Below are 14,700 nucleotides of genomic sequence, written 5' to 3'. Positions count from 1 at the left end.
GCTCTAAGCTTGGGGATGCCCCGGTGGTTCACCCCTGCATATATCAAGAAGACTCAAGCGTCTAAGCTTGGGGATGCCCAAGGCATCCCCTTCTTCATCGACAACATTATCAGGTTCCTCCCCTGAAACTATATTTTTATTCCGTCACATCTTATGTGCTTTGCTTGGAGCGTCGGTTTGTTTTTGTTTTTGTTTTTGCTTGAATAAATGGATCCTAGCATTCACTGTATGGGAGAGAGACACGCTCCGCTGTTGCATATGGACAAGTATGTCCTTAGTTTCTACTCATAGTATTCATGGCGAAGTTTCTTCTTCGTTAAATTGTTATATGGTTGGAATTGGAAAATGCTACATGTAGTAATTATAAAATGTCTTGAATAATTTGATACTTGGCAATTATTGTGCTCATGTTTAAGCTCTTGCATCATATACTTTGCACCCATTAATGAAGAAACACCTAGAGCTTGCTAATTTGGTTTGCATATTTGGTCTCTCTAAGGTCTAGATAATTTCTAGTATTGAGTTTGAACAACAAGGAAGACGGTGTAGAGTCTTATAATGTTTACAATATGTCTTTTATGTGAGTTTTGCTGCACCGCTTCATCCTTGTGTTTGTTTTAAATAACCTTGCTAGCCTAAACCTTGTATCGAGAGGGAATACTTCTCATGCATCCAAAATACTTGAGCCAACCACTATGCCATTTGTGTCCACCATACCTACCTACTACATGGTATTTCTCCGCCATTCCAAAGTAAATTGCTTGAGTGATACCTTTAAAATTTCCATTCTTCACCTTTACAATATATAGCTAATGGGACAAATAGCTTAAAAACTATTGTGGTATTGAATATGTACTTATGCACTTTATCTCTTATTAAGTTGCTTGTTGTGCGATAACCATGCTCCTGGGGATGCCATCAACACTTTGTTGAATATCATGTGAGTTGCTATGCATGTTCGTCTTGTCTGAAGTAAGGGCGGTTTTCACAATCAAATGGTTTGAGTATGCATACTGTTAGAGAAGAACATTGGGCCGCTAACTAAAGCCATGAATCATGGTGGAAGTTTCAGTTTGGACATAAAACCTCAATCTCTTATGAGAATATTATCTGTTGTTGAATGCATAAGCATTAAAAGAGGAGTCCATTATCTGTTGTCTATGTTGTCCCGGTATGGGTGTCTAAGTTGAAGAATGATCAAAAGCGAGAAATCCAATGCGAACTTTCTCCTTAGACCCTTGTACAGGCGGCATAGAGGTACCCCTTTGTGACACTTGGTTGAAACATATGTTATGCAATGATAATCCGTGTTAATCCAAACTAATTAGGACAAGGTGCGGGCACTATTAGTATACTATGCATGAGGCTTGCAACTTGTAAGATATAATTTACATGATACATATGCTTTATTACTACCGTTGACAAAATTGTTTCATGTTTTCAAAACCAAAGCTCTAGCACAAATATAGCAATCGATGCTTTCCTCTTTGAAGGACCTTTCTTTTACTTTTATGTTGAGTCAGTTCACCTATTTCTCTCCATCTCAAGAAGCAAACACTTGTGTGAACTGTGCATTGATTCCTATATACTTGCATATTGCACTTGTTATATTACTTTGCATTGACAACTATCCATGAGATATACATGTTATAAGTTGAAAGCAACCGCTGAAACTTAATCTTCCTTTGTGTTGCTTCAACACCTTTACTTTGATTTATTGCTTTATGAGTTAACTCTTATGCAAGACTTATTGATGCTTGTCTTTAAGTACTATTCATGAAAAGTCTTTGCTGTATGATTCACTTGTTTACTCATGTCATATACATTGTTTTGATCGCTGCATTCATTACATATGTTTACAATATGATCAAGTTTATGATGGCATGTCACTCCAGAAATTATCTTTGTTATCGTTTACCTGCTCGGGACGAGCAGAACTAAGCTTGGGGATGCTGATACGTCTCCGACGTATCGATAATTTCTTATGTTCCATGCCACATTATTGATGATATCTACATGTTATATGCACATTTTATGTCATATTTATGCGTTTTCTGGAACTAACCTATTGACGAGATGCCGAAAGGCCGCTTGTCAAGTTTCTGCTGTTTTTGGTTTCAGAAATCCTAGTAACGAAATATTCTCGGAATCGGACGAAATCAACGCCCAACATCCTATTTTTCCACGAAGCTTCCAGAACACCCGGGAAGGACCAGAGGGGGGACACTGGGCCCCCAGACCATAGGCCGGCGCGGCCTAGGCCCTGGCCGCGCCGCCCTATAGTGTCGTCGCCCCTTCGACCTTCTGACGCCGCCTCTTCGCCTATAAGAAGCCCCTCGACCTAAAACCTCGACACGAAAAAGCCACGGTACGAGAAACCTTCCAGAGCCGCCGCCATCGCGAAGCCAAGATCTGGGGGACAGGAGTCTCTGTTCCGGCACGCCGCCGGGACGGGGAAGTGCCCCCGGAAGGCTCCTCCATTGACACCACCGCCATCTTCATCAACGCTGCTGTCTCCCATGAGGAGGGAGTAGTTCTCCATCGAGGCTCGGGGCTGTACCGGTAGCTATGTGGTTCATCTCTCTCCTATGTACTTCAATACAATAATCTCATGAGCTGCCTTACATGATTGAGATTCATATGATGATGCTTGTAATCTAGATGTCGTTATGCTAGTCAAGTGAATTTTACTTATGTGATCTCCGGAGACTCCTTGTCCCACGTGTGTAAAGGTGACAGTGTGTGCACCGTGTGGGTCTCTTAGGCTATATTTCACAGAATACTTATTCACTGTTATGAATGGCATAGTGAAGTGCTTATTTATATCTCTTTATGATTGCAATGTGTTTTGTATCACAATTTATCTATGTGCTACTCTAGTGATGTTATTAAAGTAGTTTTATTCCTCCTGCACGGTGTAATGGTGACAGTGTGTGCATCCGTGTTAGTGCTTGGCGTAGGCTATGATTATGATCTCTTGTAGATTATGAAGTTAACTATTGCTATGATGGTATTGATGTGATCTATGCCTCCTTTCTTAGCATGAAGGTGACAGTGTGCATGATACGTTAGTACTTGGTTTAGTTGTGTTGATCTATCTTACACTCTAAGGTTATTTAAATATGAACATTGAATTGTGGAGCTTGTTAACTCCGGCATTGAGGGTTCGTGTAATCCTACGCAATGGTGTTCATCATCCAACAAGAGAGTGTAGAGTATGCATTTATCTATTCTGTTATGTGATCAAAGTTGAGAGTGTCCACTAGTGAAAGTCTAATCCCTAGGCCTTGTTCCTAAATACTGCTATCGCTACTTGTTTATCTTGTTTTATCGCGTTACTACTGTCGTTACTACTTTTGCTTGTTTCTTGTCTTTGGGCAAATCACTTTTTCGGTGCCGTTGCCCTTTGCTCATATATATTTATACCACCTGTATTTCACTATCTCTTCGCCGAACTAGTGCACCTATTAGGTGTGTTGGGGACACAAGAGACTTCTTGCTTTGTGGTTGCAGGGTTGCATGAGAGGGATATCTTTGACCTCTTCCTCCCTGAGTTCGATAAACCTTGGGTGATCCACTTAAGGGAAAACTTGCTGCTGTTCTACAAACCTCTGCTCTTGGAGGCCCAACACTGTCTACAGGAAAAGGAGGGGGGCATAGACATCAATGATCCGGCCTGCTGGAAATTTCATGCTTCTTCTTCAATCCTCTTGTCTTATACACCTCTCCTCAACAAGTCCTCTTCCACCAATACAAAAGATCAAATATCCAATTAAAGAAACCGAACATTGGACCATAGGAAAAGGTGGGTCAACATCCTTAGTGCTAAAATTGATTCCTACACACTTGAGCACATACAGTAACATTCAATTCGAGTGTTGTTACCAAACACACAAAGCCGTAGAGATAGAGCATGCTCTTTCAGGTGTGCCACGACAATGCCCATGGATTATGCACCATGGTGGTTTCGTTGGTGTACAAGCAACACAGGGGATACAATTTACCGAGCTTCAAGCCCTTGGAGGGAAAAACCCTACACGTTCCTTGTCTATCCTTGAATGATGATGAAGGTAACAATGTCCCCGAGATGGCTATGGTGTTCTCTAGATCGTAAGTTGTCCTCCCCGTCGATCCTTCATGGCCCTTATAAAGGAGGCTAGGTGTCAGGACTCCGGTCGGTTACCTGTTAGGGTTCCCCTGTATGGGGTAGTTCTTGTGTCGCACGCCAGGTTCATGGACTTGGGCTGCCAATGGTTCTTCGGCTTCGTAATCTTCATGTGGGGCTCTAGTTGGACCGCACCTGGTATGATAATAGTGGTACCCAATAGGATATGCCCACGTCAGTAACCCCCGAGTGGCTGAGTGTCTAGGGGAGTCGTAGACTCGCGTAGAGACTAGAAGTCATAAGCTCAGTCGAAGTTGACGGGTATATAATGTGAAAACGCAAATCTAGAAGTACATTAGGCCCAGATATCACGTGGTTTTAAATTTCATAGGGGTGATGGCATAACGTGCCTGATGCTCTCGATGGATCGAGACCAGCTAATTGCTTTTGAGCAAAAAACAACGTTAACTTACTCAACCTCGTGTCCCCGAACTCGAATCTGTTGTATGCTGGGTAGCTCGAATTTTGGTATTGGAAGACAATTAATATGAATCGGAGCTGGGTAGCTCGAACTTTGGTATTCGAAGACAATTAATATGAATCGGAGGGAGTATATTTTTTTTCTGATTTTATTTGTGGTTGCCTCCAAAACAAGAAAAAGCAAAGGAGAGATATTTTTAGGGACCTGAAACTGCTGGAAAACAGTTTTGAGGACGGAACTCGCAGCCAGGTGGGCCCGCAGTTCATCACACGTCAGAAAGACCTCCATTGCACCGACACGTGGGCCACTGCACCACCCGTTTATCCTTTGTCCCCACATGTCATTGACCTTAACCCTCAAATCCCCTACGTACTCCTCGACCTGCTCAATCTCTACTTATCCCCACCACCCATATCCCTCGGTTTCTTGCTCACTCCGGCTGCGCCTCCGCCGCCTCCGACGAGCACCACCCCGCCGTCGCCCGTCGATCGCGAGGTACGGATCGCTTCTCCACCCTCCCGCCGATCCCATCGACGCGCAGCTTCCACCAACCCATCTCTCCACCCGCGGCGTCTGATCCTAACCGACCTTGTGCCGCAGCTCAGCGTCGCCGCCGACGCCTCCCACGCCGCCGCCGACGCCGTCCCCGCCCCCGCCCCCGTGCCACCTCGCCGCCGCTCCCGATCTTCGGCACTGGTTTCCTAGGTACGAGCTTCCGACGACCGCTCTAAATCTCGAACTAACTTCCAAAAATACCGGGCGCGCGCCCGCGCGCCCGGCACGCCGTCTAGATCCGTCTTTTATCTGTTGATGTGATGATAGGGTTTCCTATAATAGGGTTAAGGGCCGAACTCGATTGCGTTGTGATTCGGGATGGCTCGTCGTCTCGTTAGCCCCGCCGCGGCGTGCCAAGGCTGCGGTTTGGTTAAGGCTGGGTTTCTGGGCATGCTCTCCCCCCTCCATGTGATTCCGCTCTCCCTCACTCAACTACTCCTTCGTTTCCATCCAATATAGTGGTTAGATGAAGTTTACCTAAATGATGGAATTGCTACTGGATAGTACCTATTTTTCAGTGTAGAAGTTACCAGATTGCTGGTTTTGTTGACTTGTTTGGGTTTCTTCATTCATGATGCACTACCCTATTTCTAGTACTATTCAGGTTTATATGTGGATGCATCTGACAAAGACTTGCACTAGATTGGCATGGCTGGCATTTACGTGTCGTGGGGTCGTTATCTAGCATTTTGCTGTTAGTGAGCTACTGGGCTTCTCTTGACTATCTACCCACTCTTTTTTCTCTCAGTATCAAAGATTGCCACCGCCCTCATCAAAGAGGAGTTCCCCAGGGAATAATTACTCTAGCTGCCGCGCTAGTCTAACGAAGGAGGTGTGGTCCCTCTTGTGATCTTGTTGCTATGTGATAATCATATATTTATTGTGCGGCGTTACCCCCTTTTAATTTTAGCTCTGTTGCATGCCGTTACTTGTCGCTTATAGATTTCCGTTTCTGTTCTTGCAGGGTTCACATTGGACAAGAACAATACCGAAACCTTCTTTGTCGTTACATGTTAGTACCGTCTTACATACGTTATTGATCTTTGTTAAAGACGTATATATTTTTCTCCTCAAAGTTGATCTAATAGGGTCAGCAATAAGTTCTTGCATTGTGTAGCTAAAATCAATTTGCAAATGAACTAATCTACATCTTTAACAAGTGCGTTAAAATAGCATATTTCTTGCTCGTGGCACGCAATGTACTTATTTGGCTCTTTCGTGCTGCATTCCCCTTATTATTTTCTTCCGTATTTCAGAGCTCAAAGTTTCTCAGCAAGAGGACATCTTGTTCGGTTGCAACAGAGCCCCCTCCTGCTGCTACTGAAGAACCAGAGATGGATCTTCCAAAGGAGATATTCTTGAAAGATTACAAAAAACCGGATTACTTGTTTGATACGGTAACTCGTCTTTCCCTTTCCAATTTTAAATCAGTATATGCACTTCCATCTCTGGAAAATTTCTAACTGATGTGGCATATGGCTGGTTGTGGACTTGTGATTAGAGATTCTCGTATTTTAATAGAAAGGTCAAAGGAGACATGCTAGCATGTACATCCTTGTTTGACAATCCACAGTAGCAACAACAGTGCTCATGTGCTGGCTGCTGTATGATCAACAAAAATACAAGTCTGAGATATAGATCCTTGTAAATTGGCAACGTGTCTTTGCTATATCTACATCATTTATGTATTTTTTTACTACAAAATTCTGCAGGTGGATTTAGAATTTCAACTTGGTGATGAAAAGACCATAGTTACATCTAAAATAGGTGTATCTCCGGGCAATGAAGGTGAAGATTTATCATCTATACTTGACTTTGAAACTTTCAATAGTACAATTTGGTTTCTAGTTAGATGTCTTCAGGCCTCCTGTATATTTGTTTGCCGGTCAATTAATTTTCCGAGTTTGAAATGTTCAACATTAGGTTCTGGATTTTTTCACATACTGTTGTAATATTTGTTTTTATAGTAGGCAATACATCTCCACTAGCTCTTCACGGACGTGATCTAAAGCTGTTATCAGTCAAAGTCAATGGCACAGAGCTAAAGGTGATACTTCGTGTGATCTACTTCTTTCATATAGCACCTACTTTCTTTGTGCATGCACTCACATGGTACTCATATGTTCATGATTTTGAGAAATACAATGGGAATAACACAAGGTAATTCTAGAATGGAAGAACAGGGTTAAAGCTAATAATAGGTTACACACAATACTCCTGAAGTTCTTTTTTGGAATATTAGAAGTTGGACAAAGTACATGCATGTACATGACAGACAGAAAAGGAAGCGCATATTTTAGTTGCTATATACTAATACTAGTGGTCAAGCGTATAAGAAGTGGTGTTTGACATTCTTACTGCATGCTTCAGGCTAAGTATTTCATCACTCTAGATCCCATAAGTACAATGATAGCTATCTGTTATTTTGTGCCAATCTCTGTGTGCCTAATTATTGTACGGTTCATAAGCATTTTTTTCCATTGAAAAAATCTTTTGGGTGCTATGCAAGTATACTAATATTCGGACTTGCATATCTCTACTGAACACTAGAGTGACGAGTATACAGTTGATCCACGCCATCTGACAATTTTGACACCTCCTGCTGGTGTATTCACTTTGGAAATTGTTACGGAGATCTATCCTCAGCTCAACACTTCTTTGGAGGTACGCACTACTCAAGAGGGGCACAAACTGTACTAGATCTTTGAATTAAAATGTCCCGTGCTCTGTTCTGATTTGCTGTAAGTTTACAGGGGCTGTACAGATCGACAGGTAATTTTTGCACCCAATGTGAAGCTGAAGGGTTCCGGAAAATTACCTACTTTCAGGTAGGTTGCATTTTTGAAAATTACCTACTTTCAGGTAGGATATCATATATTGGTACCTAGTATGCTGCATCAAACAAATCCACCTTACTTGTCTATCAAAGATTACATTTTACCTATTGTTTGGTGATGAGACATGACTTACATATGCACTTGTTGAATGCTATCACAGGATCGCCCAGACGTGATGGCAAAGTATACTTGTCGTATTGAAGGTGATAAAACCCTCTATCCGGTGTTGTTGTCTAATGGCAATCTTATCAAGCAGGGTGATCTCGAGGTACACTGCCTTCCAATGCAATCATTAGAGCTGGTGATGTATCACGGAATGACATGTTCAACCATATGCATTTTTTTCCTTAACTACAGGGTGGAAAACACTATGCATTGTGGGAGGATCCGTTCAAGAAACCATGCTACCTGTTTGCCTTAGTTGCTGGTCAGTTGGAGTGCCGGGAGGACTCATTTGTTACATGTTCTGGCCGCAAAGTTACACTTCGAATTTGGACCCCTGGTCAAGATTTGCCGAAAACGTCGCATGCTATGTATTCTCTTAAAGAAGCTATGAAATGGGATGAGGAGGTTCGTTGAGACTCATTTACTTATGTTTTTTTTTCTACAAGTCTTTATCAGAACCATTGACATAATTATTAATCCAATTCATCCTTTGGATTGTGCCAGGTGTTTGGTCTTGAATATGATCTTGATTTGTTTAACATTGTTGTTGTTCCTGATTTCAATATGTAAGTTTGTTTCCTTATTTGCATCGGTACTCTGCCAAAAAGATGGTATTGCAGTTATTTCTATTGGCATTGCCTCTTACTGATTAAATAACTGTCTATTATTTGCAGGGGAGCAATGGAGAACAAGAGTTTGAATGTAAGAATTTGCCTCTGTTTAGGAAGTATTCCTGCATCAGTAATTTGCTGATGCTCTGCTTATCAATTAATAGGTATTCCAATCTAGACTTGTGCTAGCATCTCCAGAAGCTGCGACTGATGGTGATTATGCTGCAATTTTGGGTGTCATTGGACATGAGGTATATCCCGTAGAAGTTCTCCATTGTATTTATATGATGATGCGTTTATGATATACTGAATTTAGTTGTGCATTTGATATTGACTGATTATTTTTGCAGTACTTCCACAACTGGACTGGCAATAGGTAACATCTCAACACGAGCAGCTTATGGATTTATCTTTTATTATTTTGTCATCTCAAAACAACATCATCGGGTTGCTCTGTTGCTGATTGCATCTTTAGTAGGGTTTTCATCTCTTTCTCTTTAGTTTAAGTGACTTCATGGTGCTTGAAAAAGTTTGAAACCTCTCAACAGAAAGTATCTCCATACATCTAATGTTTTTCCTGATGACATCACATGCATGAGTAGTCTAGAATGTAAATAATCCTTGTGTGCCTATCTATTTGCAGAGTGACATGTCGTGATTGGTTCCAGCTAACACTGAAAGAAGGATTAACTGTCTTCAGGGATCAGGTACTCATGCAGTAGACCATATATTATCTTCTTTAGATTTGGTTTCGTTTTTTCTTGACTAATTAAGTTGTTTGTGCAGGAATTCTCATCAGATCTTGGCTGTCGCACAGTGAAGCGCATAGCTGATGTCTCTAAACTTAGATCCTATCAATTCCCCCAGGTTCTCTACATTGCAATCTGTGTTACTCCATTCTATTTAGTCTGATGCAGATGCTGCATACTCCATTCTATTTAGTCTGATGCAGATGCTGCAATGAACTGGCAGCCACATGGTTTCTTTTGTTTTTAATCATTATTTTCCCTTGATATCCAGGATGCTGGGCCTATGGCACATCCTATTCGCCCCCATTCGTATATCAAGGTGATCATACTTTAGGTCTCAGCTGTTTGATTTTAATTATCATTTAATGCACAAGTACAGTAAATATCTTGTGTATAATAATTCTTTGTATTTGATTGGCAGATGGACAACTTCTATACCGGTGAGTTGCTTTGCCTATGAATTATTATGCACATAATGAGGGGTACCACAATGTTAACTAAATACTTCCAATCCCCTGAAATCTTTTCTGACTGATTTTCTTAATTTGGTGACTTTGGATGTGGGCGACCTGGGCAGTAACGGTATGTGTTTTCCTTGTTATGTTTTGTATTAGCTAGACCTTGCAATTCTATTTCTGACGTTTTCTTTTGCTGCTTTTTGCCTCTTCATCCAATGGTTATGGTATCTCCTTACAGGTTTATGAAAAGGTTCGTCTTTTTTTATTTGTCATTTCCTGTGCCTTAAAGAGAATAACTGTAGGCTGAAACCTATGGATCTGCACTTGGTGTAGGGTGCCGAAGTTGTCAGGATGTACAAGACAATGTTTGGAGCTTCAGGGTTTCGAAAGGTAAAGGTCACATGTGGAAGCTGTGTTTTCATAATGTTGTTACAAAACAGTTTCTTAAATATGAAATTACATTGGGATGCTTAATTAGTGAATCTGCTACACATTGCATGTATTGATATTTCTCTTTTCTTTAACTGTCAAATATGGTTATATATTCATTTGGTTTATTTACATCTACTGTAGGGCATGGATCTATACTTTCAGAGGCATGATGGGCAAGCTGTGACTTGTGAAGACTTCTACGCAGCGATGTGTGATGCTAATAATACACAACTCCCGAACTTTTTACAATGGTAATAGACGTCTACCATTCAATTATTTTACCTGTTGAAAGCACAACCTGATTTTGAAGGAACCATCCAATAGGTACTCTCAAGCAGGTACACCTACTGTTAAGGTATCTTCATCATACAATGAAAGCTCCAAGACATTTTCTTTAAAATTTAGGTAAGCTTCACATTCTCCAGTTTTGATTTACATTTACAAAGCCTAATAAATATTCTGGGCTGATATTATTCTTCCATTTTATAGCAATTTTGTGCATACTGGTAGTTGCCTTTTTGTTGCTAATTTCTGAAAGGGGTATTGAGTTCATCCACCTTTTTTTAATCTCTTAGTCAAGAAGTACCACCTACTCCTGGCCAACCGTTGAAGGAGCCAATGTTCATACCTGTTGCCGTTGGACTTGTTGATTCTACTGGAAAAGATATGCCCCTGACTACCATTTACAGTGATGGAATGCTCAAAACACTCTCTAATGATGGTCAGCCGATTTTCACCACAGTTCTCCGATTTAATAAGGTAACATCATCATTATTGTCTTCCTGCAAAAGATCATCTTGAATACCAGTGGCTGGGCTATAAGCTTGTTTGTGCATTTAACTGTACCATCTAGAAGGTGTGCATTTAACTACCATTTATATGATGTCCAATTCAGCTCTGCTGCTCTGCCTTCTTCGTTGATAGTCTGTTACATTACCTTGTGGCACAGTGTAGCATTTTCTTCCAAGGGCTTCACATTGAAGCTCAATTTTCTGGACTTTAATAGTTATAGGAAGTTAGGAAGTCAGATTTGAACTCCCTAACAAAGTAATTTACTAGTGTTCAGCTTATCAGCCTTTGATTTCGTATTTGCAGTAGATAGTCAACTACTTCTTCACATTCTTTTCTGATCTTCTTCAGTCGCTGAATGAGACATGTTTTGATCTTTCAGAAGGAGGAAGAGTTTGTATTTAACAATGTATCGGAGAGACCAGTTCCTTCCTTGTTGAGGGGCTACAGTGCTCCCATCCGTCTTGATTCTGATCTGACTGAGAGTGACTTATATTTCTTACTTGCCAATGATTCAGATGAATTTAACAGGTTTATTCTCATTTGCCCGTTAAAAAATGTGCCTTTTAGTGTAGAGTTGAATATAACTATTATTTTATTCTTTAGATGGGAAGCAGGTCAGGTATTAGCACGCAAATTGATGCTCAGTCTTGTGGCTGACTTCCAGCAACAGAAAACACTAGCTCTTAATCCAAAATTTGTTGATGGACTTCGAGCAATCCTGCGCAGCACAGTCTTGGATAAAGTAATTCTTCGTCTGATTCAGTTGTGATTTATGACAGCAAAATTCAATTTAAAAGGGCTAATTTGGGCTGCTACAGGAATTTATTGCAAAAGCAATAACTCTGCCTGGTCAAGGGGAGATTATGGACATGATGCCAGTTGCAGATCCGGATGCAGTTCATGCTGTTCGCACTTTTATTAAGAAGGAACTCGCCATTCAACTAAAAGATGATCTGCTTGCAGCTGTAAGTGACATCAGGCAACCACTACAGTTCTGAAAATTGTGGCAGTGTGCTCTATTTTCGTTACTTTGCGGGAATTCAGATACCATTGTTATATTGAGTTTGAGTTTTAACTATACTGTTCAAAAAACCACTATATTGGGGGTACTTATTTGGGCATTTTGATAACAAACACTGGCAGAACAGGTTTTGTACAATGCCCCAAATTAAGTATTGTTCGACTGCCTTTTGTCTTGTCTTTCTGACCAGTATGCTGTGACACTTTCCTGTCATTGTTCCCACATTTTGGTATCACCTTGATTCTTACCTGTTTCTGTTCATCTTAGGTATCAAGCAACAGAAGCTCTGAAACTTACTCATTTAACCACGATAGTGTGGCTCGCCGTGCATTGAAAAATACATGTCTTGGTATGTTTTAATTTTTCGAAATCGTGCTCCAACATGTGAATTATTTTTCAGGTCATGTATCTTAATATATTCTCGGGTGGATTTTGCAGCTTACCTTGTATCCCTGAATGAGCCAGATGTCACTGAACTTGCATTGAATGAATACAACTCTGCTACTAACATGACCGAGCAGTTTGCTGCCTTAGCAGCATTATCTCAAAACCCAGGTCAAGTTCGGGATGATGCCCTTTTGGACTTCTATAACAAGTGGCAGCATGACTATTTGGTAAGTTCTTTGCTGCTTGTAGGACTATTGATTTTCGCTGAACAATCTTGATGTGCCACCTAAGTAGAGATCAATTTTATTACACGTGAGCTTATACTTGTCCATGTTCCAATAGGTTGTAAGCAAGTGGTTTGCTCTGCAAGCTACCTCAGACATTCCTGGAAATGTAGCCAATGTTCAAAACTTGCTGTCTCACCCTGCTTTTGACATGCGGAATCCCAACAAGGTACATGGTGCTTTTAGTTGAACTTGTTTGGCCTTCAAACTTGTGGTAGCATTTGAGGATCTTACTTGAAGATTTGCTTGCGGTTTAGGTATATTCTTTAATTGGAGGATTTTGCGGGTCACCTGTGAGTTTCCATGCGAAAGATGGTTCTGGTTACAAGTTCTTGGGTGAAGTTGTCTTACAGCTCGACAAAATAAATCCTCAGGTTTGTTTCGTATATCTTAATAAAATAAATGAACGTCTCGCATCCAATTTAGTGTTTTAGTCTGGTTTTGATTTTTTTTTTGGATCGACAACGAAGGTCGCATCCCGCATGGTGTCAGCGTTCTCCCGGTGGAGGCGATATGATGAGACCAGACAAGCTCTTGCCAAGGTATCTCCAAAAACTCGTAACTCCACATTTGGAAAATGGTTGCTTATTCTGCTGAACAGGTATTATACAGGTGCGGGCTAAAGTCTAACACGCTCCTTTCTTATACAGGCCCAGCTGGAGATGATTATCTCAGCCAATGGACTATCTGAAAACGTCTACGAGATTGCTTCGAAGAGTTTGGCAGCTTAGTTTCCTATGCGAAAAAACATTGTGAATCTCAGACGGTTCTACCCTTTACCATATCCAAGGGTAGCGCAAGTGTACTTAACTGAATATACTTTTCTCAGCATGAATGAATAAAAAAAAAGAAACAGGCCACTAGAGTGTGGCAATACATCTGGATTCTAGTATCATGCCTGTCTTCATGTGGGATTGAACCAAGCTCTCCTTGAAGTGCTCGATGAGCAAGGCATTGATATCTTTTAGACGCGGAGTAACCCAAAGCAATCCTTGCCATGCTTCTGTTCTTTATGGTTATATTTCAAAGGTTCCACTTTGGTGCACGTCAGACTGCTCGCATTCGCATTTGCTTGCTGCTGGGAAGCGCGACGGTGTGATGTTTAGTGAAGATGTTAAATTTCTATTCTGCCTTTTGGTTTCTTCACTGGGTTGTTTTAAGCATGTCCTGATGAACCTTTTATGCTAGAAGTGCCCAACACTTGAGCATCTGGTTCTAGGCGGAATCATAGTACAAGTATCTGGAGCGGCAGGGGCTCAAGGCTCCGTCACATGTTTTCGAGTCAACATGTTTTTTTTACCACGTGCTGGACCAAGATTGATGCATTTTGCTAATCTGTTAATTGACATTGTTCCGCTATGATATTTTGTTCATTCGTAGGATGAAATCTAGAGCCAGTTTAACAAGAGGTATGAGCACGATAGGTAGATTTTCTTGCACTTCATTTCCTGGGTGGAAGGTGTGCAATTCAAGGTAAATTCACTTGGGTTGGGGTATGGGTATATATACTTATACGGGAAGCTGTGCCCTTTTCAGCGTCTATGGACTATGGTTGCGTGCAGACGCGGTTCCGCGTCCAAACCGCGTTGCATGGCATTGGTCCGGTGCCTCCTTTTGGAACACCGGCGTCATGGGACGGAGTGAGGATATTATGCCTTTTACAGTTTCCAGCCCACCATCCTATCCCGGTTGGGTTGCTTTCCGCCGCCGGCGGTATATCGGAGGCGAACCACCCTGTGGCGTCCCGATCACCGGCCAAGTCCGCCGTGCGGACCAGAACTGATCGGGAGAGAGCCACTAGCAAGTGCTACGGACTTGCTGTC

The 14,700-nt window shown here is 41.5% G+C and overlaps 1 protein-coding gene across 1 annotated transcript; it reads left to right on the top strand.

The window, feature by feature from the left end:
* The first annotated feature begins 4,999 nt into the window (after window positions 1–4,999).
* LOC127315193 (puromycin-sensitive aminopeptidase) lies at window positions 5,000–13,759 on the top strand. The gene is made up of 34 exons (XM_051345707.1): window positions 5,000–5,291; window positions 5,424–5,549; window positions 5,890–5,973; window positions 6,106–6,153; window positions 6,398–6,538; window positions 6,854–6,929; window positions 7,112–7,188; window positions 7,692–7,805; window positions 7,895–7,969; window positions 8,139–8,246; window positions 8,336–8,548; window positions 8,648–8,709; window positions 8,818–8,845; window positions 8,919–9,005; window positions 9,105–9,130; window positions 9,398–9,461; window positions 9,541–9,621; window positions 9,775–9,822; window positions 9,925–9,943; window positions 10,081–10,085; window positions 10,200–10,211; window positions 10,295–10,351; window positions 10,535–10,644; window positions 10,718–10,798; window positions 10,969–11,152; window positions 11,565–11,713; window positions 11,789–11,927; window positions 12,004–12,150; window positions 12,474–12,555; window positions 12,645–12,820; window positions 12,936–13,046; window positions 13,135–13,251; window positions 13,348–13,419; window positions 13,528–13,759. The coding sequence occupies exons 2-34, from the start codon at window positions 5,460–5,462 to the stop codon at window positions 13,606–13,608; spliced, it is 2,964 nt and encodes a 987-aa protein (XP_051201667.1). The 5' UTR covers window positions 5,000–5,291; window positions 5,424–5,459; the 3' UTR covers window positions 13,609–13,759.
* The last annotated feature ends 941 nt before the right edge of the window (window positions 13,760–14,700 follow it).

Source organism: Lolium perenne, chromosome 7 (assembly GCF_019359855.2).
Source record: "Lolium perenne isolate Kyuss_39 chromosome 7, Kyuss_2.0, whole genome shotgun sequence".
NCBI classification, from domain to species: Eukaryota; Viridiplantae; Streptophyta; class Magnoliopsida; order Poales; family Poaceae; genus Lolium; species Lolium perenne.
The sequence above is the reverse complement of the archived record's forward strand: the minus strand, read 5'-3'. Positions and strand labels throughout refer to the sequence as shown.